The sequence below is a fragment of the Stenella coeruleoalba genome, assembly GCF_951394435.1.
Source record: "Stenella coeruleoalba genome assembly, chromosome: 8".
Classification (NCBI taxonomy): domain Eukaryota; kingdom Metazoa; phylum Chordata; class Mammalia; order Artiodactyla; family Delphinidae; genus Stenella; species Stenella coeruleoalba.
Window position 1 is genome coordinate 76,850,571 of NC_137154.1, and position 26,543 is coordinate 76,877,113.

The 26,543-nt window shown below is 36.3% G+C and overlaps 1 protein-coding gene across 5 annotated transcripts in view; it reads right to left on the minus strand.

Annotated features, from left to right (window-relative positions):
- TRPC6 (transient receptor potential cation channel subfamily C member 6) overlaps window positions 1-26,127 on the minus strand; it is a 116,494-nt gene extending 90,367 nt beyond the window's left edge. For 3 of the 5 annotated variants that reach the window (XM_079930596.1, XM_079930599.1, XM_079930600.1), the window contains exon 1: window positions 25,474-26,127. In XM_079930596.1, coding sequence (XP_079786722.1) covers window positions 25,474-25,643 — 170 coding nt within the window. In that variant the 5' untranslated portion in view covers window positions 25,644-26,127. Of the gene's footprint in view, window positions 1-19,092; window positions 19,596-25,283 lie in introns of those variants that run through there. The other 2 variants (XM_079930598.1, XM_079930597.1) reach the window with 2 other exon arrangements.
- Between the last annotated feature and the right edge of the window lie 416 nt (window positions 26,128-26,543).

Genomic DNA, 26,543 nt, shown 5'->3' on the forward strand with positions numbered 1-26,543 from the left:
TTTCTTTTCATGACTTGCCTAGACATTTGAGTTGGCAAGATTGATTCATTCAACCAGCCTTCCATGCCTCAGATATTTTTAGATATTGTATATGACACACTGTTCTGCAGCTAGCAAGTAATAACTAAGCCCTAGCCCCTGCCCTTGAATATCCAAAAGTCCCATACAGCAGATGCACTGAACTATGGTATTGTAAAAGGAATGAAAGAGATCTGCTCAGAACACGACAAGAGCTCTGAGGTGAAGCAATTCCAGCCTGGGGTGGAGAGGACTGTTCAGGGAAGGAGCCTTTGAAGGGGTGTGCCTGATAAAAAAGGAGATAAGGGTAATTTAGGCAGAGTGAATAGTCTAAAGAAAGGCACAGCAGTCAAAAGTATCAGTACATTTATTGTGACAGCACAAGAATTGGGAAGAAGGTGAGGAGAGATGATGTTGGAGAAGGAGGGAGGAAGTCAGTCTGTAGAAGCCAGTATATCGAGTTGTCCCATAGTAAGGTCTCAGATTGCATTTGATTGGCATCAACAAACTAATCCACATAAGGGAACATTACAGTTTACACCCACGTCTTATAGCATGAACATTTTTGTTAATTATGTTAGATTTAAAATCTTTCTAAAATGCATTGCATACATCTCCCCTTTCTTAAATTATGTTCAGAATGCTCAATTTAAGTTTCTTTTGATGACTCAAGGATAGCATTATAAATGTCAACGATTAAACCATGCTGCCAATAAAATATCAATGCTATAAGTGGGACTTTTCCTCCTACACTAATAATATTCTATTTGAGTAACTCATCTTTTTTGATATAAATCTGTTAGGCAAATTGAAAGTAATTGACAGAAAAGTAAGAAGTCTCAAGTGCTGTCTCCCCCTTCTCATTTGTTGTTTCTGATACACCATAGGCTAAAAGTAAAGGATCAAACTCATTTACAAATACATTCAATATGTCTTTCATTTAGGTTCAGATGAGCACTCATAAATGATATGCATGAGCTTCATGCCAACTCTTTTATTTACTCAGAACGACCACCCCCTTTTTTTTCTTTTAACTTTCATGCAGACTCTTGAGTACATTCGAAATCAGTGGCTCTCACCCCTTTATTCTTCCACTCTACATCTGAGCTGGTGGATATCAAAAGGGAGAGAAGCTTCCTTGGACTGGATATAGATGGTACAGCCTGGGTTATACAGAAGCCTCACTCCTCTCTCTCTTCCACTCAGGAAAACATATGAAAAGGCATGTCAATACCAGGGGGTTCTAGGGATTACCTTAAGTCCCTTAAAATTTAATTAAAAAAAAAAAGCAAATTCCTTTGAGATGTTGGTCCTTTAACTCTCGTTATTACTGAGTTGCTTGGGGCACACCTCACAAATGTCTAAGATATACCATAACACCACAAAAATATGGCCTCAGTTGCCAAGATGAGTGAAGTGAACCTGTGGTGACATAAACATCTTGAGATGTAAAATTCCAAATCTGCTTGGACTATGAGTGGTTCCTAATTCTGATTTCTCTTTCTCCTCTAACCCTCCTGAAAATGGATAGGTCAGGTCATGGAAGAGGAAGAAAAGTAAGAAATTTAAAAATAAAGAACTGAAAAAGGAAAAGGTACAAAGAGGAAGGGAAGAAACCAGGGGAGATCACCCAATTTCAAGGGACTTGTTAGGATGTGAATGAGCCGTCATATATTTAGTAATGGTCATTTTGGGGCACTCCCTAAATTCAAGAAGCTATGACTTCATCCTGAGGCCCAAAATGTTGCCAGGGTAAATCCCTTTGCAAATCATGTGTTTTAAAATTCTTTCTCTGTTCTCTTTCCTTTTTACTCCTTTCATGAAAATGCTTCTTTCTGTACAACCTGAAATTTTAGAATAAGTGGCTTAAATTTTGTCCCAGATATTCCTACCAAAAATTCTAGTTTGCATAATAAAATAATGCAATTCATACCCGTATGTAGGCAGCTACCTACTATTTTGAGTTGAAATGTAGTAAGAAATGTGCCTTTGTCCTTGTTTTTGACTCTTTGGATTATGATATTGGAAGTGGGTATTAAAAATATCTTACTTGAGGGTAGAGAGTAAGAATTTAGAATATAGATTCTGGAGTCAGACTGCTTGGGTTTGAATCCCAGGTCTGACAATTACCTATGTGTGACTTTGGGAAAGTTACTTTAGACATGTCGGCTTATATTTCCTAATCTATACAGGGATAACAGTGGGTGGAGGTGTGGTCTCTGGGAGAGGTAAATTTGGTGCAGTTGGAGCCTTCAAGGTATGCTGTGTGACCATGGGTGTAGCGGGGGAGTAGGTGTGGGTCCTGAAGGAGAGGCAAGGAGAGGATGGGCTGGGATGTGCTGAGCATCTGAGGTGGCTCAGAGGAAAAATAAAAATAGGCTGTGCCTTCTGGGTATTTATGATAAAAGACTCCACTTGAAAAGGTCAAGTGAAAAGGTCACATCGATGTGAAAAGGTCACATCGATAATAACTTCATAAAAAAATCTATGTAAACAAAAAAACCACCTTTTTGTGTATACATTCAGTCTTATGACAACAAAGCAACATGTAAAACTTGCTTAAACCTGAGATTATCTTTCCAAGGAAACAAAAGAAAATTTAAAAATAAATAGGAACAAAATTAAAGAAGGTCAATTCCAAATAAGATCCTACATGTTCTGTTGATTCTCCCACTGAGTGGCACGATTCAAGTCATCATTATGAGGGAATTCTATTTTAAACGTGTCATCCTAGACTGCAAGGATGTCCAATAAACCCTACCTCATAGGGTTATAGTGAGGTTTAAATGAACTAAGAGGTGTAAAATGCTTAAGACAATGCCTCCCCCATAGTATGTTTTTCATTAAAGTGCCCTCAGCCAGGAATCTGGAAAACTAGCCTGTGTAAAGGTGTTGGAACAGCACTGTCCAATATGGTAGCCTCTAGCCGCACGTAGCAATTTAAGTTTTAATTCAAATTAACTAAAATTAAATAAAGCTAAAAATTCAGTTTCTCAGTTGCACTAATCACATTTCAAGACCTCAATACCAGTGGCTGACATATTGGACAGGGCAGATATAGAACTCTTCCACCACTGCAGAAAGTTCTATTCCACAGTGCTGTGTTAGAAACTGATAATAATAATAGTAGTACAACAGAGACTGGAATGGAATAAGAGAATGGAATGGAATAAGGACAAGAACACGTTGAGTCAAGCAGTCGTTAAACATGGAGTGAGGGTTTCATCTGGACCAGATGCTGTATGAAATGCGGAGGATACTATGATGCCTCTGTTCGTCCAAATGTGCCTACAGGAGGGGGCGGATGTATCAGGAAAATTAATTGTAAGGAGAATGGAAGGGTGATTAGACTTTTGGTAGGAAAACATTACAGAATTTTAAAGCTGATAATTGGTTATCTTCATAAGTAAAATCTCAACTCCATAAGCCAACATCATGTATGTCTCGTTCACCTTTTAAATTTCTTGTTCCTAGTACACAGTCCACTGCATAACAGGTGTTCACCATACATTTGTTGAATTAATGAATTTTAAAAGTCAAATATGAATGGAGGGAGGTTGGTGAAGATGAGATATATGGAAATGAAGCTGGAGGGAGGAGGAGAGAGGACAGGATGGGAGGAGAGACAGATTCTGGCATAACTGAGTAAGCGTAAGCGAAGCACAGCCTAGGAGGAGGTGAGCGTGGAGAAGATGGAGAGCGAAGGTGAGAGTAGATCAGGCCTCTTCACGCTTTTGCCTAGGGATGCCCTGCTAGGTTCATATTAAGTATTTACCTTCTTTACTCCACTTTCTACTTGTACATTTAGAGTAAGGAAAAGGTGGCCTGGCCTGAGAATAGAGGGCAAACATAAACTGTTTACTGAATGGAGCTATAGAAATGGAGAATGTCTATCCATGCTCACACTGCCAGGGTCCAAGGAACTCCCCTGCACCCAGCACCCCCATCAGGAATCTAATGTGAGGGAAGTTGAGTGGTTCCACTCTGCTAATACCCTCTGCTGTTAATTTGTTTTCAAACTTGGCAGGCCTACAGGCAGCCTACAATTTCTTCTCAGTAATGTTGCATAATTGTTCAATATTAGAAACAATGTTTCAAACATTCCTGTATGTATATTCTGGGGCACATGGGTAAAATTTTCTGTTCGGTAGTAGCTCTCAAAATATAGCATGTATTAGAATCACCTGCAGAGCTTGTTAAAACACAGGCTACTGCACTTATAAGTGGAATCAAAAAACAAAAACGAAAACCAAATTCATAGCGACAGAGAACAGACGGGTGGTTGCCACTGGAGGGGGGTGAGGGGTGGGCAAATGGGTGAAGTGGATCAAAAGGCACCAACTTCCAGTTCTAAAATAAATAGGTCCTGGGGATGTGATGTACAGCACGGTGACTATAGTCAATAATACTGTATTATATTTTTGAAAGTTGCTAAAAAAAATAGATTTTTAAGAAAAAAAGATTTGTAACTGTAGTGATGGATGTTAACTAGACTTACTGTGATCCTTTTGCAATATATATACTTATCAAATCATGTTGTACACTTGAAACTAATATAATATTATATGTCAATTATAACAATAAAATAAATATTTTTAAAAACAAAAGCTTGAGAAACACTAGGGTTTAAATTTTGCAACTCAACGTAAATTAATAAAATTAAAACAATAATTTTGTAAAAAATTTCCACACATCAAAACTCCTTTCAGGCTTTAGTAAATCTCAGTTGACACATTATTCAATTGTTTATTCGAAACATATTGATTGATTGTCTGCTTTGAGAGAGGTGCCATTCTAGGTACTAGGAATATAGTAGAAAGGGTCTCCAAGTCTCACATTCACTGAGATTATACACTAGTGAAGATACAAGGGGAAAAAAGTCAAACAGCATGAGTTCAGATAATGCAGAGACAAATACTGGTTAATCAGAGACTTCTCTCTTGACTCTAACCCCATATTTCTCACAGCAAAGGATACTGTCCCCTTTCTCACTGTCCAGGAATAGAAGCAGTGGCTATTTCCCTTCTTCCAAGTAAAGACACCACCAAATTCTCAATTCCTACTTGACTCCAATTCCTGACACCAGCCTACAGCTCCTTTCATAATTGGTCAATGAATCCACAAATGTTTATTGAGCATCTACTATTTCCTCAGGATGAGGCTCTTGTCCGGGCAGAAAAGGGAAGAGAAAAGTAAGAACCCAGAGAACATTTAATAAACGAAGCAGCCTAATGTTGATGTGCACTCAGCAAGTCTTTACTCAACACCTCCCACATAACTAAGTACTGAAGGGTGAGAGGAACACAGTGGGGAGGAAGCCACAATTCTTTCCTTCACATAGGACAAACTTTCTGGCAAGGCAAGTCAAGGCAATACTTCATTCAATCAAAGACACCCATTTCTTTTACATTTTAAGATCTTTAAAATTGGACTTTATCTTACAATGGTGATGCTTTCAACTGGGTGAAACCATAACGATAGCACAAAATAGCATCATGCCCTGAGAGCTGTGTAGAGTCTATGGCAATTAGAACAACGGTCCAAAGTCAGGCTGCACATTAAAAAAACAAAAATAAAAACCACACGGGCTGCTGGACTCCACCCTCAGTTTCTGATTCAGTCAGTCTGGAGTAAGGCCTGATGATCTGGATTCCTAACAAGTTGCAGGGTGATGCTGGGCATGCACTTTGAGAAGCCCTGCTCTAGGGTTTCTGTCTTTAAACTGGAGCACCCCTACCCATGGAGCACACAACAACTTTGCAAAAGGTGCAAGGACAGAAATAGTTTTACTGAAATCTATTTTCAAATCCTCCATATCTATATGTACTCTTTTCTAAAACTTCCCTTAGATTTCCCTCGGAATACTCTTGTAGTCAATTAGTCATATTGATTCATCATTCCCACCGCTCATTCCACAATCTCCCCTCTCTCACTTTGCAAAGGAAAAGCACAACTCTCATTCATTCTTGGCATTGCCCTAAGGTGTAAAGGCTTCTTGAACATTAAATAAATGTCCCCAAGTTCAAACTAAGCCTTTTTTAATTAGGGCAACGAAAGAGTCCCCATTCATCTTTTTAGAAGATGCATTTCTAGTCGTTAGTAAAGAAAAAATAAACTGTAATAGTACTGATCAAAATATATGAAGTTTTGATCAAAAAAAAATCTGAAAACTGGAGCCAAAATGTCTAGAATCCAATCCTGAACCCAAGACTTAACTAACTGTGAAATCTTGAGAGAGTTACTTAATCTCTCTGTGCCTCAAATTCCTCATCTGTAAAGTGCAGATGATAAGTTCCTTTTATGATTATTGTAAGCATTAAATGATATACATAAAAACTGTAAATTAAATTAAAATTATATATGTTAATATACGTAAAAAATGTTTAGAATTGTACCTGGCACATAGGAAATGCTGTCTGTGTTAGCTATTATTGTTGTTGTTGTAATTATTAATTGTAATAATAACTCAGAATAACTTTTTTAATTTAAAAATTTTACATAGATTTTCTTTTGTTTCAGGAAACTTTTATAGGATCATCAATAAAAAGCCTTCAAAAAATATGTTGTGACATGATAGTTAAGTTATGTAAAAGTATGATTTCAAGTAAAAGGAAGTAACAATTTTTAATTAAAGAACCTATATATTTTTAAATTGATGGTGACAAGAACATATATATTTTTAAATTAATGGTGATAAAAATACAATTTTAAAAGTAATGGATCCATTTTAATTATAAACATTAATTTCACAATATACTGGCAATTACATATGATGAAAACTTTCAGATGTTAACATTCTTTTAGGGTAACCAACCTGAACAACATTAAGACCACTGCTTTAGGTATATGCCAAAGAGTGAAATTGTTGGGTTATATGGTATTCTCATCTTCACCTTTACTAAGTTTTGCCAAATTCTTTTTCTAACAAGGTTGCTTCCCTTTGATGTATACTCCTACACGCTGGGTATAGGGTTTCATTGATCTACATCATCATAGGTACTTAATATTATCGAGCTCATTTACTTTTTGCCAATTTAGTGGATGTCAAATGGTATCTCTTTGTGATTGTTCTGGCATTTTCCAGATTATTAATATGACTAAGGATGATTATTGGTCATCTGTGTTTCTGCTGCTGTGAGAAAGCTGTGTATGTCTTTGCCCATTTTTTAGAGAATTTATATATTGTCATGTATATTATATGCTGTCAGTAGCTTTTTCCAGTCTGTAATCTTGTCTTCCTTTTCCATTTATGGTATCTTTTGGTAAGCAGAGTTTCTTAATTTTTATAGATTAAATTTATTAATTTTATGATTTATGTTTTGTGATTTTTTTGTGTGCCATAAGAATCTTTTTCTACCCCAAGTCATTAAAATTTTTAGAAGAAAACAAAGACAGATGTTTTGCTTCTAAAAATTCATCTGTAGCGGATTTTTGTTGTAGGACGTGAAGTAGAGATCCAATTTCTGCTTTTTTACCCCCATATGGATATCCAATTTCTCTATCACTATTTAATGAAAAATCAGCTTTCTCCTCATTGATCTGCCCAGCCACCTCTTTCATATAAATTTAATTCAATCAATTAGTCTATTATCACAGCAATGTCATACCAGCTTAATTATTAAAACCTTAATATGTATTCTGATATTTGATAAGTCCCTCCAGATGATTCTTCTTCAGGACATTGGCTATAATTTGGTTATTTGCACATATGTATAAATATTAGAATCAACTTGTCAATCTTCTGGAAAGAAAAAATCTTGCAATTTTCACTTGAAATTACAGTTAATTTATAGATTAATTTGGGAAAAAAGCTGACATCATTAAAATATCAAGTTTTAATATGTGTGAAGATGGTTTAGTATATTTGCATTTACATGAACAACCTTTTATCTTTCAGTATAATTTTAAATTTTATTCCATTAAAGCATACACATTTTTGGCTAGATTTATTACTGATGTCTTAAGTATTGTTTTTTTCAGTGAATAGTAATTTTTGTAATTTCTAACAGCCCATTGCTAATATAAATGAATGTAGTTGATTTTATATGTTGATCTTAGAACAATGTGTTAAACTCTCTTATTATTTGTAATATGTGTCTGCAGAATTTGGGGGCTTTACTATGCAGACAATCTTATGCTAATAATGGCAGGGGTTTTTTGTTGTTGTTATTTCAGCTTTATTGTGGTATAACTGACATATAAAATTATAGGATATTTAAAGTGTACACCGTGATGATTTGATATACATATGTATTGTGAAGGGATTCCCCTCATCTAGTTAATTAACATATCCAATTAACATATCCATATGTGAATATTTACATATTTATCTTTACTTTATTTTGATGAGAATATTTAAATTCTATTTTCTTAGCAAATTTCAATTATACAATACAATGTTATCAACTATAGTCACCATGTTACACTGGATTCTCAGACTCAGACTTTTTTCATCTTATAGCTGAAAGTTTGTACCCTTTAACCAACCTCTGCCTATTTCCCCACCCTCTATCCTCTGGCAACCTCTTTTCTACTCTGTTTCTATAAATTTGATTTTTTTTTTTAGAGTCTACATATAAGTGATACCAGTACAATATTTGTCTTTCCCTGACTTATTTTACTTAGCATAGTGCCCTCAAGGTCCTCTTGTTGCAAATGACAGGATTTCTTTCTTTATCCTGCTAAATAATATTCCATTAAACATATACACCACATCTTCATTATCCATTCATTCATTGATGAACACGTAGGTTGATTTGGCTGTTATAAATAATGCTACAATACTTATATAATAATGGCAGTTTTATTTCTTCCTTTATAAGCCTATCATTTTTATTTCTTTCTCTTTTCTTCTGTGCTTATTAAGGTTCCAGGACACAGTATAGAAGCAGTGATGTGGTTATCAATGTCTTGCTCTTGAATTTTAAAAGAAATGTGTCAGAATATTTTCATGTAAATGTGGGGATATTCCTATTTTATTGAGCTTTGTTATGAATTAATACTGAAATTCATCAAATGCTTTTTCACTTCTCATTGAGATGATCATATATCTTATCTTTTCTCCTTCAATTTATTGATCTGATGAATTAAATAGATTATTTACTTAGAATTAAACCGCTGGGTTTGGTTTACTAATATTTTGTTTAGAAAGTTTTACATTTATGCTGATGAATCAAATTGTCATAACTTTCTTTCCTTATACTCGTTTTGGACTGTGTATCATGGTTACAGTGGTTTCCCTATAAGAGTTTGTGTGAGATTGAAGTGATCTATCCTTAGGAAATTTGTTTTATTTATAAAACTCTCTGAGCGTGTCTTTTATGAGAAGATTTTTATATAATCTTCTTGAGTCAATTTTGATATGTTCTATTATTCTAAAAATTGAACATTGTGCCTTAAATTTTCAAATTGTTGGCATAAATTTGGCCTATTATCATACCTTTTCAACCTCTGATAACTGTTATTATGTTCTATCATTCCATATTATCACTTTTTACAATCTTTCAGGTACCTGTGAATATATCTATTTTTCATGCTTAATATTGTTTATCTGTGAATTCTCTTTTCTGGATAAGTCTCACCAGCCTTTTCTACTTTCTTAGTTTTTGAAAATAATAAACTTCTGGATTTGTTGATCTCCACTATTTTATTGTATTTCAATTTTATTCCATGTCCTTATTTTTCAGGTATCTCTCATATTTAAATGAAAAATAACTAGATTAATTTTATTCATTAGCTAAGTGTTCAATTATGAAAAGAGAGAGCACAGAAGAGAATAAACACACAAAAAAATAACATTATCAAAATAAAAATATTTGCTAGCTTTTGTTTCCTCTAATTTAAACATTTAAGGTTAAGCACCAATCCTACTGCCACTATTACAATTTGCTATTTTCATTGTAGTTTATTTCAAAGTATTTTAAAATTTTTATTATGATTTCTTCTTTGCTCCATGAAGTGTGCATGTATGAGTGTGTGTGTATATATATATATTATATACATATATATATATATTTATATATATACATTTTCAAGTTGATGGCAACAGTTTATTTTTGTTACTCATCTCTAATTCAAATGTATCATGATCAGATAGTCTTTCTATGAGATATATATTCTTTAGTAATATTTATATGTGTCAGACCATAAAGTTATCTCAACAAATTTTAATGTTTCACATGTGCTTGAGAAATAGTGGATATTATTTAAACAGCCAGGTCCCATATATGTCCAATAAATAATATTTGATAATTTTACTTTCAAGTTTTCCTTATTTAAATGTTTTTATTTGCTCAACCTATCAAAAATTGAGATTTCTCACTATGATGACAGATTCGTCAGTGTTGTTCTTACAGTTCCTTTGATTTTCACTTTTATATTTTTAAGGCTACATTATGATGGGTATGCAAATTTTTAACTTCAATACCTGCAAGGTGAATTATATCTTTTATTATTTTGTTGTTGCCTCTATTTCCCTACTAATGATTTTTGTTTTAAAACATTTGTTTCGTTTGATGTTATTATACCTACCAATATTTCTCTTTGTGTTGCCAGATACATCTTTGTTCCTGTCTTGATTCCCAGTGTTCCATGTCCTTATTTTTCAGGTATGTCTCATATTTAAATGAAAAATAACTAGATTAAGAAAAATCTATTCTCTAAATCTCTGGGAATTTTTCCTGGTGAATTTAGTCAGTTTATATTTATTATCTTAACAGATACATATGAACTTGTTTCTACCATCTTACTTTTGCTTTGAATTTATCCTATTTTTCTTTTCTAGGTGGCTTTTTTCTTGTTTTTTTTTTTTTCCAGTTCTCTGTCCATTCATTTTCCTCTTTCTTTTTATTTTCCCTCCCCGATTTGTACCGTTATATACTCTATTTTTATTCTTGTATGGACTTCCTTTGAAATTTTACAATGTAGTTAATTTAAGCCCCACCCCTTCCCAAGCAACATAAGGACTCTAGAATTTTTTAAGTCTGAAAATTCTCTCCCAGTTTACATGAAACTGTTCAGTACTTTAGTTCTGTCCTTTTTTAAAAACACAAATTAGACATAACTATTTTATAGGAGAATGATTATTTAATGTTATCTACGTGTTTATCAATTTCATTGCTCTCATTCCTTTAATATCACAGACCATCCTCCTAGGATAAGTTTCCATCTTTCTGAAGTACGGTATATCCTTTACAAGTTATTTTCATGTAAGTGTGTTGGTAATAAATTCTTCTTATATTTTTTCCCTGAAAATGTCTTTATTTTAAACTCTTTCTTGAAAGGGGCTGTTTCTGAGTACAGAATATTAATATGATTTTGGATATATAATTCTCTTATCTTCTGCTTTCCATTCTTACTGTTGAGATGTTTGCTGGAAGAAAATTCTCTTTCTTTGGTACATAATCTGTATTTTTCTCTCTGGCTGCTTATAAGATCTTTTTAAATAAATTTTTTATAATGTAGTTGCAGTTCCTTGTATCTAGGTGTGAATTTCTTTTTATTTATCTTATTTCATATGTGTTGTGGCTCCTTTCTCTGTAGCTTCATATCTTTCATCAATTCTGCAAAAAACTTAGCCATTATTTTTCTAATTGTTTCTTAAATACATTCCCTTTCTTCTTTGCTTATGGTTCTTTGAATATATGTAAACTGGTCTTTCCAATTCTAGCCTCTATATCTCTTAACCTCTCTCACATTTAACATTTCTTATCTTTCTGTATTACATTTTGAGAAACTTTTTAATATCTATCTCCCAAATTATAAATTCTCTTACTAGCTGCACTTAATCTTCCATGAATAACTCTGGTCCATTGATACTTTTCTTTCAATAGTTTTTTTTTTTTTTTTCCTGAAAGCTGTATTGTTGTCTTGTCATTTTTTTCAATACACTTGCTCAGAGAAAGACAAATATCATATGATATCACTTATATGTGAAATCTAAAAAAAGGTTATAAATAAATTTATCTACAAAACAGAAACAGAGTTACAGATACAGAAAATAAACTTATGGTTACCACGGGGCAAAGGGGGAAGGATACACTGGAAGATTGGGATTGATCAATACACACTATTATATATAAAATAGATTATTAATAAGGACCTACTATATAGCACAGGGAACTCTACTGAATACTCTTTAATGGCCTATATGGGAAAAGAATCTTAAAAAAGTCAATATATGTATACATATAACAGATTCATTTTTCTGTACACCTACTTCAAACTAACACAACACTGTAAATCAACTATATCCCAATAAAATTTTTTTAGAAATATGCTTGCTCATTTTTGATAGTTTTCTTGTGCTTGTTCTCTTTTGGGATTCCATCTTTATGTCTTTATACAGTTCAAACAAAGTAATTTTATGTTCTTAACTTTAATCCTTATATTGAAGTCTTTAATGATTTTATACCTTGCTTGCTATTTCTGTTGACTCCCACTCAGGATGGCTGTTTTCTTGTGTATCTAAGGTAAATTAAATATATACTCACAATTAAAGATTACCAATTTGTAGAGAACCCAGAGGACCAGGATTAATTGAGGATTACCAGGTCCAAGGCAGAGTCTCCTAACCACGATGCTGACATTAGCACCTTATTTATGGAATTCCACCTTTCAAGAGAGTTCACTGCTACTCTGATAGAAGCCTATGACTTGTGCATGTTCGTGTTTGCATACAGGGGTTGGGTTAAGATTTCCCTTGCTTCCTACAAGCACAGAAATATAAATTATATTTTATGCAGAATCTAGTTGTTTTGAAACAGGATGACCATCAAGATTATCTATTCCACTGGAGGCAGAATTTCAAGAAAGTTTTACAAAACCTCATAATATTCAGAAAAAGAAATCCAGTTAAGTGATAATAAGCTTCTTCAATAGCAAAATTTTCACCCTTTTGGAAAATTTTACGCCATAAAATCTTGGATGATTTAAAAAGGACAAACTTCCTCTATATTTTCTGAAAATACAGATAATTCAAATCAGAAAGAAGGTCAACATTAAGATAAAAATAAAATTTAAATAAATTACTTTCTCCTCTAATTTAAATATAAAATTATTGCATCATGTTTTGATTTAAGAAACAAACTGGAAAGGTAGTTTTTCTCATAAAACAACATGTTACTCTCTTGACATCTTATCAAGCATATCTCCTATCTCATCACTTATGCTCCTAAAATATATCAAGAATAGCATCTTGTGTATAGCAGGTATTTGATGAGAATTTGCTGAATTAAAATATACTATTTTTCAATTTATCTGATAATAACTAATCATTGGATCTTAGGTAGAAAAATGAATTTCTTTTTTTTTTGGGGGGGGGGTACGTGGACCTCTCACTGCTGTGGCCTCTCCCGTTGTGGAGCACAGGCTCTGGACGCGCAGGCCCAGTGGCCATGGCTCACGGGACCAGCCGCTCCGCGGCATGCGGGATCCTCCCGGACCGGGGCATGAACCCGCGTCCCCTGCATCAGCAGGTGGACCCTCAACCACTGCGCCACCAGGGAAGCCGGAAAAATGATTTTCAGTCTCACATTTTTGCATGGATGAATACACTGTAATGGTTTTCTTGATTGAAATTAGGTTTAGTTCCTAACTCTGGTTTTCATAGTGAATCTAAAGTAGCTGAAACAATAAGTTTCTAAACCTGACTACATATTAGAATCAACTAGGGAAATTTTTTTAAAAATATTATTCCTAGGCCATAACCCCCAGAAATACTGATTTATTTGAACTCTCGTAATTATTAGGGAATCTATATTTTTAAAAATTATCCAGGTAATTCTAATATATAGCCAGATTCTCAACCCACTGATAAAAACATTTTTTAATCCCCATCATCTGGTGTACATGTTTAGACAAGAGGCTGCTGATTTTTTCTGTGTTTACATCAGTCGATGTGCAACACTATTCCTTTAATAATATCTCACTGCAATTTTCTAGTGAGGGTATATCAAATTCTTGCATGTAAGAAAGTGAGGATAATGCCTAAGTCTGAGCATAAGGTGGATTGCAATACAATTTGAGAATAATTGATCTAATTTCTAGAAGACAGATTACCATGAAAATCAACTAAATGTGTAAGTTTTGCCCTGCACAATGTGATCCAAATCAAAGTTACAATATCATTAACATGTAATTTTAAAATCATTTTTACTTAACCATTCTTTTCTCACTTTCTCAATTTTAAGTTGGATTATTTCATATAAGTATTTAAGACTTCTCGGGATGTAATGAGCTTTGGTCACAGGAAGTTCAGTTTTCACAAACTTTTTCAACTTAATTTAAATAAAAAGACAAGAACCTTTCCTGTTGCCATTTTAGTAAAAACAAAAAAGACTAATCTCCATGAGTGTTCTATCAACACAATATAAAAAAATAAATGGTTTATATTTATATTTTCTTGTTTGCAGGATTATTTAAAAATATTTGACAAGCACAATTTTAGGGATCAAGCAGATATATCACAAAGCTCTTAGAATTCATTAAATGACCTAAGCTGCAAGAATACAAAACTCCAATACTGTAGTATTTCTGAAAAGGCTAAGATGAAAACATGGTATCCTAAAGGCAAAGTCTCACAAAACTGTATGAAGCCCAAAGAGAAAAGAATTTTAGAGATAAGGCCAATCTACTGGCCTTCCACTTTGTATAAGGAAGACATTGTATTCATCCAGCAAACATTTATTGAGTCCCTACCAAATGCTAGTTTATAGACTGTATCCCCGCCCTCAAGGAGCTGCCATTCCAGTGAGGGGAAGAAGTTCAGACAGTGAGGGTCAAATGCAAACAAACAAAACAGTCAAATAGGAGTTTAAGTACAGGCTCAGATTTTTGAGAGCCATAAATTCTTAGACAATTCTTAACCTTTCTGAACTTGCTTCCTCATTTACAAGTAGAAACAATATTACCCATCACACAAGTTTGCTGTGATGATCAAATAAGCTAATATAAATAAGGCAAAAGACTGGCATAGTCTTATCTGTGTCTTAAAGTCAGAGAATAAAGTTCAAATTCCGGACAGATAATAAAGTGTATTGTCTCCCTTGTAATCTTTCATATCTCACCTCCTCTTTCATTTACCCTGACTCTAGCACACCAAACACCAAATTTCATTGATTCTAGGATACATAATTCTCCCACTTTAACTTCTCTGGAATAGAACATGTCTTATCAGTGCTGCCAGTTGGTGTCAGTCATTATCATGACAGTTTACCTTTAGCAGTGCATGTACAAGCATTAAAAGCAATGGCTCCAAAGTTTCAGAATGGATGACAGTGGCTTGAAAATAAATCCTGGAAACAGTAGCTAAGGATTCCTTTCAAGCCTAAGAAACAAATACATGTGTGTATGTGCATATGTGTATTGGGGAGAGTGGATCGTACATGGGGAACGATGGCGAATCAGATTTGTTCAGCAACATTCAGGAACTGCTAAGTCAAAATAGTCTAGCTCTATGTAATTGCAAAGTCAGTTTAACTGCCTAGCACCGAAAGCTTTTGGTCTATCATGGTTCTTTGGATTCTTTAAAGAAATGCTGCATCACCAATGTCTTCTTGGCACAAAGGACAAGACCGTGTGGAGAAACATAGATATCAAATATTTTGAGTTGAAAATGACTCAGGAAAGTTCATCTCTGAATATGAAGAAGCTTTAGGAATACCTTAACTAAATTTATTTTGTTTAGACTTTTTTTTTCCATATGTGTGTAAGAGTTATATGTGACCCAAACCTACACTTAATTAAGTATAAAGATCTATTTCAATAGCTATAATATAAAAATCTAAGGTATAATATAATTGATACAGTACTTTTTTTCTTGTTTTTCAAAGGCATATAAAACATCAGGACAGGTTAAAATTGATACAACCTTGGACTCTATGAAATACAGTAACAGTGATTCCCAAATACGGTGCTAAGCACATCAAAGGAGCTAAACAAATATTTGTTGAAAGAAATTAATGTTTTCTTCAAGACGAAATACAGTGTCTGGCCCTGAATGCCCCTCCAAGAAAAGGGGTCCTGCAGAAAACATTTTACTGGAGAGAAGAGAAGATTCTTACAGTGCCCAGGAATCAGCTTTTCATAGCAACTACTGCCACCCTTCAACCTATTCAATGCAAAATTCTGTTTCAGAGAGTTTAACATAGTAATAATAAAAATAAGTTTTATCTCTAACAGTTTAAACTGCCTAAAAGAATCTTTAAAAGAGTTTTAGAAATCATGTCATTTCCAAATCCTATTATAATTCTCAAGATAATCTTGTTAGTAATTCCCATGAAGAGAACTCTTCCCAGTTTTGTGCAAGGGTTTTGTGCTGACCCATACATGTCAGGACAAAATGTTCTTTGTGCTGCAACCAGAGTTTCTGTAACTGAAACGTGAAATCTGCCTTGAAAAGGCAATCAATCTTAACATAACTATCCATGCTGTAATTGATTTCTAGCAATATATACTTTCAGATATGTAAAATGCTTTACAAAGTACGCAAATCCTGCAATGAAATCCAGTTTCACACTACCATTTGAGTCAGGTCAGTTTTTCTAATACAACCTGTTTCATAGCAAAGAAGCAATTTCATCCACATGATAGAAATCAAGAGTAAAAGAAAGCTTCCTCTTTTGTAATCTTAAAAGAGTCATGATCAGCTTGTGGACCATTGCTAAAATTAGTAAGTACTTTACAGATTACTTAGTTTTGATGCATTCACAGTCTTCCTTTGGTGACAAAGATTGACAGTTTTTCAAAATCTAGTTTCACTGTGTCTAGATAAGTGATAGGATCTTTCTTTCTTTCCTTTCTTTCTTCTCATTTCTGTCAACTACTGGCTGTGTAATCCCTGGCAAATCACTTAACCTCTCTTTGCTGTGGTATATTTTTACTTTTTTCTTTCTTATTAAAACATCAGTAAAACAGAGATTTGCTGGGAGTATTAAATGAGGTACATATAAAGCACTTAGAGGGCCTAGCACATAGAAATCCCTAATAAATCTAGTTGTTATTTTTATTATTATGTGACAAAATCATATAAGTCAACAAAGATGAATGAATAAACAGATTAATGAATTAGTGGAATATAAAGCTTGATCTTCACGGATGACTAAGATTTCAATAGAAAGAAGAGGTAGAAGTGAAACACACATATTACTGCTATTATAACCTTTCTTCCTGTCTTCTTCCCTCACCAGAGAATAACTTAGATAAAAGGAGCACAGCTCAGGAATCTTGGTGCCGTAGATCAGAGCCAACCTGTGGCTTCTCAAGTACCTATGAAAAGATAGAGGAGAAGGAAGTGAGTGTGCTCTCCAAGAGGACACCCATCACGTATCCAGCTGTGCCGGGCACAGGCATGATTATATGGGATGCCTGGAGATTAGGGGACTCTGTGCAACCTGCCAGCCCTTCTGTTTATGCGTTCCAGCCTGCGTTACCTAAAATGTATTGGTTTTTGTCCACTTGACAACAACTTTCCAGCTGTGTAACTTTCTAAATATTGCTCAATGTTTCTAAACTTCAGCATGGTCATTTATAAAATAGACATTAAAAATATCCAGGTGGCTGCTCTGAAGAGCAAATTACATTTGTATGACAACTAGAAGAGGACATGCTACAGAGTAGGTATTCAAAAAATGTTAGTCCCCCAAAATATACACAAATACTTTAGATTAGTCCTCTACAGAAACAGCAACTCGCCCTGACCTGTAAATAACTCTAGTCAATACCCCTGCTCCTCTTTGTTCTGGCTGAGTTACCTGAATTAGGGTGAGAATAGTTAGATTGCAACTAACGTGTTGTTTCGGTATTTGTGACATTCATTTCTATATGCTGCTCCAAAAGGACATTCTATAAGAAATGTGATTCAATCCATTCCAATATCTTAAGGGTCTTAAACAGCATACCAAGTTTTAGATGCCAAAGTTTAATTGAAATTTGACATAGAGATGAGCACTTCATGTCCTGAAAGCCAGCAGAAGCTTCCTAAACAAAGAGCAATCACAAACAGTAATTTTATCCAACTGGTTCCAATTACATTCAGCATTTTTTATGAAAGAGGGAGAAAAACAAGAATGGACTCAAGAAAATGTTTTCCTTTTATGATTTACTCTCTAAGAGGCAAAGATGAATTGCCTTATGAAGTCAACTTACCTCTTGTAACTCAAGGAACATAACTGTCTAGAGAAAAAAAGTTATGCAATGTCTTCCTAGAGGTAAACAAACATTATGTTACGGAATAAATGTGGGCATTTCAGCACATCTGGAAATAACTCCACAACCTACGGTGTTGGACCTCTAAAAAAGATGTTTCATGATAATAAATTGTTATCAGCAGATGTTGATTACTTCAAGCCAGGGGAGGTTTAGAAACAAAATAGATGGTTTCTGTCATGCAGAACACAGAACTTCAAAGTGGTCAATTAAAAGACAGATCAGCTAGGTGGTTTGTGACCACCTAGAGGAGTAGGATAGGGAGGGTGGGTGGGAGGGAGACACAAGAGGGAAGAGATATGGGAACATATGTATATGTATAACTGAGTCACTTTGTTGTAAAGCAGAAACTAACACACCATTGTATAGCAATTATACTCCAATAAAGATGTTAAGAAAAAATATAGATGAATGGATAAAGAATATGTGGTATATAAAAAAAAAAAAAAAGAGACACACCATTAATCCAAATGACAGCTGGAGGAGTTGTTGATTCCTAAATGAAGAAGGGAAAGCGGATCCAAAGGTGATTTTTACACTTGTTTTTCTCCGGCTAGCACAGCAGCTTCCAAACTGCATACCCTTAACCAAGGTCCAAGTCTTTGCTTTATGGTTATAGATGCTATTTCTTTCAAAGGACATAATAGATACTAGGATTCCCTCTGAATTCTAAACCACTACATATGTTTGTGATATCATAAGAAATCATGATATCACACATACTCTATTTGATTGATTTTATTTTTCATTTGATAAATGTGTTCTTATAAGGAAATGAGTCCTTGATTTTACTTGGAAATCCCTTATACTGCTGCTGAGTGGCTGTGTTCTAAGGTAACTGCCCCTATGGGTCAGAGAGTGAAGCCATACCTGTGTGGGTAGGTGGTAGGATCTCTGCTTAAAAGAGTAGACATACCTAATGTCAATGATCCAGGAAAGAAGGAGATCCTAGGAAAAGAAATGGAGTTTGAGAGGCACATCTTACTCTGGATAAAGGGAGGAGGGTGGTATTCCTTTGTCCATCTGGGCTAAGACTGACTTTTTTTTTTTTTAACTTTTTTTAAGATTTTTATTGGAGTATAGTTGATTTATAATGTCGTGCTAGTTTCAGGTGTACAGCAAGGTGAATCAGTTATACATATACATATATCTACTCTTCTTCTTTAAGATTCTTTTCCCATGTAGGCCATTAGAGAGTATTGAGTAGAGTTCCCTGTGCTATACAGCAGATTATTATTAGTTATCTATTTTATATATAGTAGTGTGTATATGTTAGTCCCAATCTCCCAATTTATGGAACACTGACTATTAAGGGCTAGATTGTCTGTGGATGGTCTGAGGAGGAGAGGGAAGAATACTCTCTGCCAGCTGGATAAAACTTGGGGTTAGGCAGGGGTCAGTCCTTAGGAGACTCCACAAATGAGCTGAAAGACAGTTATAGCCAGCCAGGAGTTTTTCTCTGTATGTTAATTATCTTTGGTTATTCCTAAGCATTTGACAAGTACTGATAAAGATACAGCCTCATCTCAGGTGAGCAGAAGGAACTTGAAGGGGAGAGTCTGGGGCTAGAGCTAAAAGGCGAGCAGCATGGTAGTGGCATAGTAATTAGTGACAGATCCCCCAGAAGAAGGTGAATCTAAGTGGACAGGCAGCCGGAATATAAGATCTGGGTATCTCCTTCTATGTGGACATTCACTCTCTGTCTTCCTTAAAGGACTCAGATGTTATTTTATGAAAAGAGCTGGCACCACGTTATTCCTTATTAGAATAAATACTGATGAGAGGATAATGTCTTTGTTGAGGAATAAATTAATTTACACCTTCTCTTTGCTAGATTCTATGCCAAGAGTAGACAAATGAAGGACTAGAGGCATACAGTCTGGTAGAAAGAGATTTGTGAGCAAAAAGTAAAACGGATGTTTGAATAGACATATTTATCAGACATAGGGAGGCAAAAATAATGGAGGGATAACAAGCACATAAAAATGTAATGTGATTCATAGGCTTGAGTCCATACTCTAACGTCAATCCTAAACTTTTTCAAGGGATTCGTGTACTCTATCAGCAGTTAATGTCAGAAAACATTTTCTATCCTGCAGTCTGAATTTTTCATTCCCTTTTAATACATAAATAAATTCAAGCATATTTTATTTTGCCTGGAGAAAAGAAGGCTATGTTGGGGAAATCTATTTATCTGTGGTCTCTGACCTTAGGTTACCTCTCTTAAATCAAGAGTTCAAAGTCTGGGTCCTAGAGCTCATAGATGGGTTTCATCCAAAACCATCCTGAGGTCAATAAAAATTTAAAAAGATCCATGACCCATTAAAACATTTTTTAAAAGGTCACTTTTGTTTCATAATATGAATTAAAGTATACAATTAAGAATCTCTTTGGGTTTCTCCTGAGACCATGATTTAATGACCCTTGGAATCCCTTTTTGTCCATATCCATGTTTAAAGAGATACTACCAGCAATGGAGCACTGACTTTGTATTAAAAACTACATTAATAACTAGAGAGTAAACAATGCTTCATGTAAAAGAAAAACCATAGTTCTTATAAGTTACACATCAAAATACACTGGGTATCAATACACTGGGTATCAAAATACACTATGAGTATGTTTTCTTATTCTAAATTTTAAAACTCACTCATTTGAATCTCTTATATTTTGGTTCATTTTTATATTTCTTATCTTTAGTGTTCTTCAATTTCAATATAATACATTTAAATGGGTTTATTTTTCTGTATCACACTAGTATTCTTGTACTTCATAAACATGAGAATGAATCACTTCTGGAAAATTATCATCCATTATCTATTCAAATGTTGCCTCTCCCTCATTCTCTCTATTTTCTCCTTCTGGAACTCCTACCTTCGTGTTTCTTAGCTCAATAATGTTTATATTTTCCATTTATTTATGTCTCTGCATTCTAGGTATTATCATTGATTATACTATGGCTAATCTGCATTTTTAATCTTTCCATTGAGTTTTCATTTCAAAATTATATTTTTCACTTACAGGTTTTCTATTTGTTTTTTAAAAATAAGTCATTCTTTGTTAGGGTTTAACTTCTTTTTATACTGTCAACATTTTATACATACCCATTTTATATATTCTCTTTCATGTTGCTATATTATCTCAAGTTATTAAGGATCCAATACTGCTGTTATGTCTCATGTTAACTCTCCCTCATGGACTGTACTGGCTGCTAACTTTTGTTCTTAGTTGATTGTTTCCTTGTGTGTTTCGTTATGTATTATAGTGAGCATATCTTTAGCAGGGATTGCTGTTTTCCTGAAAATCCTTGGCAGTCTAGATAGTTGGTACTACACTTTCAGAATGCCTTTCTGTTTTACTCTTCTAGGAGCCGGAGTATTTTTCAACTTGAAGATTTCTAGGTCAGTTAGGTAGTGTAAAAAACAAAAGCAATAATAGAGTCACATGATGTTCAGGCCCAACGAATGAAATTCTTAGGGGAAGGTTCCTTTTCCTCTTACTAACAAAGTTTCTTGTTCTCACTCCGTGCTGATGGCATATTATGCTAGTCTAACTTTTCACTAAAATAAGGGTCCTGGTTTTATGCAGCGGACAGGGATGTCTCAGTTCCAACACTGCCTCATCTGGAACCAAGGCCTTAGCTTTTCTCCATCTCACATGGACATTAGACTCCAACCTCCTGGTCACCCAGATCCATAATCACTGGGGTAACCACAGCATCGTTTCTCAGGGTATACTCTGTCTTTTAACTTCTTTGCTTTTGGCAAATGGTAATCCCTTTTATTTTTTGCAAAATTGAGTACCACGTTAAAATCATTTAGATTATTTTATCCAGTACTGCTAGGTGTTTGTAACCGTAATTTTTTTTAGAATATCTCAGTCTATTGTTTTGCCAGAGCTTTAGTTTACAGTTTGTTTCATTATTCATAATTAGTCTTTTCCAAGCAGAAATTTCAGTTGGACTATTTCAGATCTTGAGAATTTAGAAACACTTAACATTTTTTATGTCCAGAATTCTTCTCCATGTTCAGAAGGGATGGACTAGAGACATTTTTAAGTTCTAAATGAAGGAACTCTCTAACTCCTGGGATCCTCCTTGGACATGGACATTTCTTGCTAACCATGGTTACAAACTGATCAAAATATATTGTATTAATTGATTTCCAATTAGAAGTTGAAAAAAGGGAGAATTTGAATCTTTTTCTTCTAAGCACCACTTCAAAATGTTACTTCTTACACTTAAGTTCTGAGAATACTTAATTTCTCTCAAACAAGATAATTTGCCAAAATTTTCAGTAGTAAAAGCCTCATAAATATATATATAAATCATTCTACATAAGTGAACTATGACAATATTTTAGCAAGAGTCATAGAACTTATCCCACAGAATTGATAATTTGCAAAAATCTGTTATCTTACAAGGGAAAAAATCTCAGTGATTTGAGATAATGGCAGTACCCATATCTAAAGTATACTAGTAATTGCCACTTTCACAAATATTATGCCTCTCACTCTAGGAAAATATACAAACAATTGTTTAAATTGCAAGTCAAAAGCATATAGAAGCTCCTATTTGTACTCTCTAACAGAGGGAAATAATTTTTTTATTTTTATTTATTTATTTATTTATTTTTTGCGGTACGTGGGCCTCTCACTGATGTGGCCTTTCCCGTTGCAGAGCACAGGCTCCGGACGCGCAGGCTTAGTGGCCATGGCTCATGGGCCTACCCGGACTGGGGCATGAACCCGTGTCCCCTGCATTGGCAGGCAGACTTTCAACCACTGCGCCGCCAGGGAAGCCCAGGAGGGAAATAATTTTCTTTCATTCTTTCTCATACATCACAGGTGTGAAATACTATTGTTTACTGGTTAAAATTTTTCAGTTACTTGATTATTTAACTGGAAAAAATTAAAACCTTGCCAGAGTAAATAGTGATGAAAAGTAACTAAGAACCTTTTGGAAATAATAGACTTGGACAAGACCAAAGTCTTACTTAGAAACATGGCTCACTCTTAAATTTACTATCATACCTCTGACATGACAGGGGGTGCTCAATAAGAATTGAAGCACATTAAAATATTTCTGTTCATCTCTCTACTGCCAAGGCCTATCCATTAAGAGTGATCTAGGATTCCTGAACGAAGGGAGAAAAATACTTATTCTCTAAATAGTAGATGATGTAAAAACTAGATAAATCAATAAGGCAGTAAACCACATTTGAAGAAAGCATTGGGGAAACTTTTCAGGACAACTTGCAATTATTGTTTTATTTAGTCTGTCTCACTACTAACATATAGCCACAAGTGTTTAAAATCAAATTATTTTCCCCACACAGTAACAAGTGACTATAGAATGATTAGGTGATAAAGAGAGAAAAAAAAAAGATTTTGTCTATGGAGCAGTCTAATTTTTAAAAAGCAATATAGCTTTTATAAGTTGCTTAACTTACCCACAGGTAACATTACCAAACATAACCCTCAGGCTTAAGGGTAGATCTTAAGTCTAAGTCAATGAAAAAGTCCATCTATGTTTCAAAGATACCCTTAAAGCAAATTTGAAAGTAGCTGCGTTCAGAATATCCAGAAATTATTTATTTATTTTTATTTTTTCTTGGCATATATCTCCTCGCTACTCAAAGTATGCTCCACAGACCAGCAGCCTCTACATCTTCTCAGAGATTGTTAGAAAGGCAGAAATTTGGGCTGCACTTAGACCCTACTGAATCAGAATCTGCACTTTAACAAGCTCCATAAGTAATTCATATGCCATTAAAATTTGAGAAGTTCTGTAGTAAAAGACACAGAAATATTTTCTAATTTAACGTCAAGTACAAGATTTCTTTTGAGGGTGATGTCCTGGAATAACATAGTGGTGATGGTCCCCAACTCTGTGCATATACTAAACACCACTGAACTGTACAACTTAAATAGATATATTTTATGAAATGTGAAATATATCTTAATTTTTTAAAAAAGAAAAAAGTAAGTAACAGTAAATGCTTTCAAACCATACAGCACGTAGATGAATGGAACCAGTTCCAATTTTTTTTTCTTTTATCTAGGGGAAAAATTAGATGCACCATTTCCCGGGGCTCAGTTCTTATTGGGAAAGGGATCTACAGCAAACCTTGACTCTGGGCAGCCCTGACCAATGATCTGAAGGTGCACCCATCCATCCTGCCCCCCATCCCCCGAGAGTGAGACACACACACACACACACACACACACACACACACACACACACACCCCTCTACAGCTGCTAACAGAACTGCTACTGAGAACTGCTTTCCTCGGGAAACCGCATGCAGATGGATGTGACATGTCAAGAAACCATACTGCCCAATCAACTAAAGGAGCAAAGAGGCAGACACACTATCTGCCAGCTGCACTTGTGGTCCCAGGCGTGTGGGGGAGGGGAGACTTCCTCATTCCGTCCTCTGCTTGCCCCTGCCACCCATCCCCCGCCAAAAAAGAAACTCCAGATTCTTAAATAATATCTCGTAGTCACTCAGGGTCCACAGCAGACGACCTTCTTCAGCTTCTACAATTATCAATTTCCGGCCCGCACCTGTAACAGGCTCGCCTCCCCCGTACGCCCTTGGTAAAAGTTTCGCGCTATGGGTGGGAAAGCCTAGAGGTTCTATTTCTCCTATTTAACTCGGAGAACCGGAGGCTGGGGAGAGGATGCCTGGGGTAAGTGCACCCCCTCCCACGCGCCCCTTTGAACTTTGCTGCCGTCTGGTAGCTGAGGACCTGTGCGCGCCCCCTTAAGGGCAACGGTGGGGAGTGTTTAGAGGGCGGGCGCGCGGGTTCTCGAGTTCCCCTGGCAGAAGCGCCGAGCTGCGCCCAGGACCGAGAGTTCTGGTCATCCCTCCCACAGATGCTAAGAGTCACTGGGGACGCAAATTTGAATCAGTCCCCTGCCCAGACCATGCCTTTGGCGCAGCGACACAGGGTCTCTTTGAGGGCTCCCGATTACTTGGGACTAAAGAAACCGACATACACCTATCACCTGTAGTGGCGTCGGTACCCCACGGTCTCACTCTCTCGGGCAAACCTACCCGTGCGTGCTCGCCCGGAGCAAACCTTAGATCCGCGCGCGCCCTCCTCTCACTCGGGTCTCAGCCCGGCTCGCGCGGCCCTGGGAAGGCAGACGCGTGCGGAGACGCGCGCGGAGCCCCGGGTCTTCTCCGGCGAGCGCACACCTCCCGCCTGCAGCGCCCCCGGCCTGCCCGCAGCGCCCGCACTCACAAGCAAGGGTAGTAGCCGTAGGGAGGCAGGGGGGGCTGCGGCCAGCCGTCGTCTCCCACCTCCGAGTCCATGAGCAGATAGTCTTGGCTCTCGTTGCGCCGCGCGCGGGCCCGGGTAGCCACCCCGGGAGAGCCTCCCCTCCCGGGCCCGAATGCTGAGCTCTGGTTCATGGCGGGAACGCCCGACTGGCCGGGATCCAGCTCCTGGGGGAGGCGCCTCGGCAGTTCCAGCGGGGACCCGGTGCGGAGGGGTCCGCGTCACCTGCCGGACTGGCCCGCGGCAGACTGGTGCTCAGGGGGTGAGGGTGAGGCGAGGAGGGCAGACGCCCTGAGAGATGAGCTCCGCGAGCGGCTCACCCGCTGGCCCGGGGAGAAGTCACCACGCAGCGGGTCGCAAAGGGGACCTTTTCTGGGGTGCGTCCGGGGAGGCGGCTGGGGCTCCCGGACCGAGCGAGCGCAGGCGGGGCGGCGGGTGGCAGCGGAACCTGAGAGCTGAGAGCAAGGGAGAAAGAGCTGAAGAGTTACTATGTCAACCGAGACTCTTCAGCCGTCGGCTCCCGCCTTCTTCCCCCGCATCCTCCGTCATGATTCCACCTTTAAAGGGATCGGAACGACGTTCCAGAAAAAGCCTGTCGTGTAGCCACAACTTTCAGGGCCAAGATGAACCTAAAGTAGGTGGAGCCACACATGCACTTTTTTTGGGGGGGTGGGGCCCTAAGAGTTTGCTTATTTAGAAACCATACAAATTAAGAACTTTCTAGGAAGCTTCTCTTAAGTAAGACTCAAAGAACTCTTTTTTAAAAGAGACAGAAACCTCTCCTTTCTCCTGTCTGCCTTCATTTCTTAGGACATTTTCTCTCCCACTCTCAACCCCCGAAGTTATAACTCTTCACTTTAAAATGAACAACATTCTGTGTTCCCAATGCCAAATGTTCCCAGTTCCTGAGCAAATCAACAAAAATAGGCATTTTCCGATGATACCAATAGAGGCCACCAACCTGCTTACTTCAGAGAAAAACTTTCCTTCCATCATTGCAAATGCCAGAATTATCTCTCTGCCAGATGTTTCCC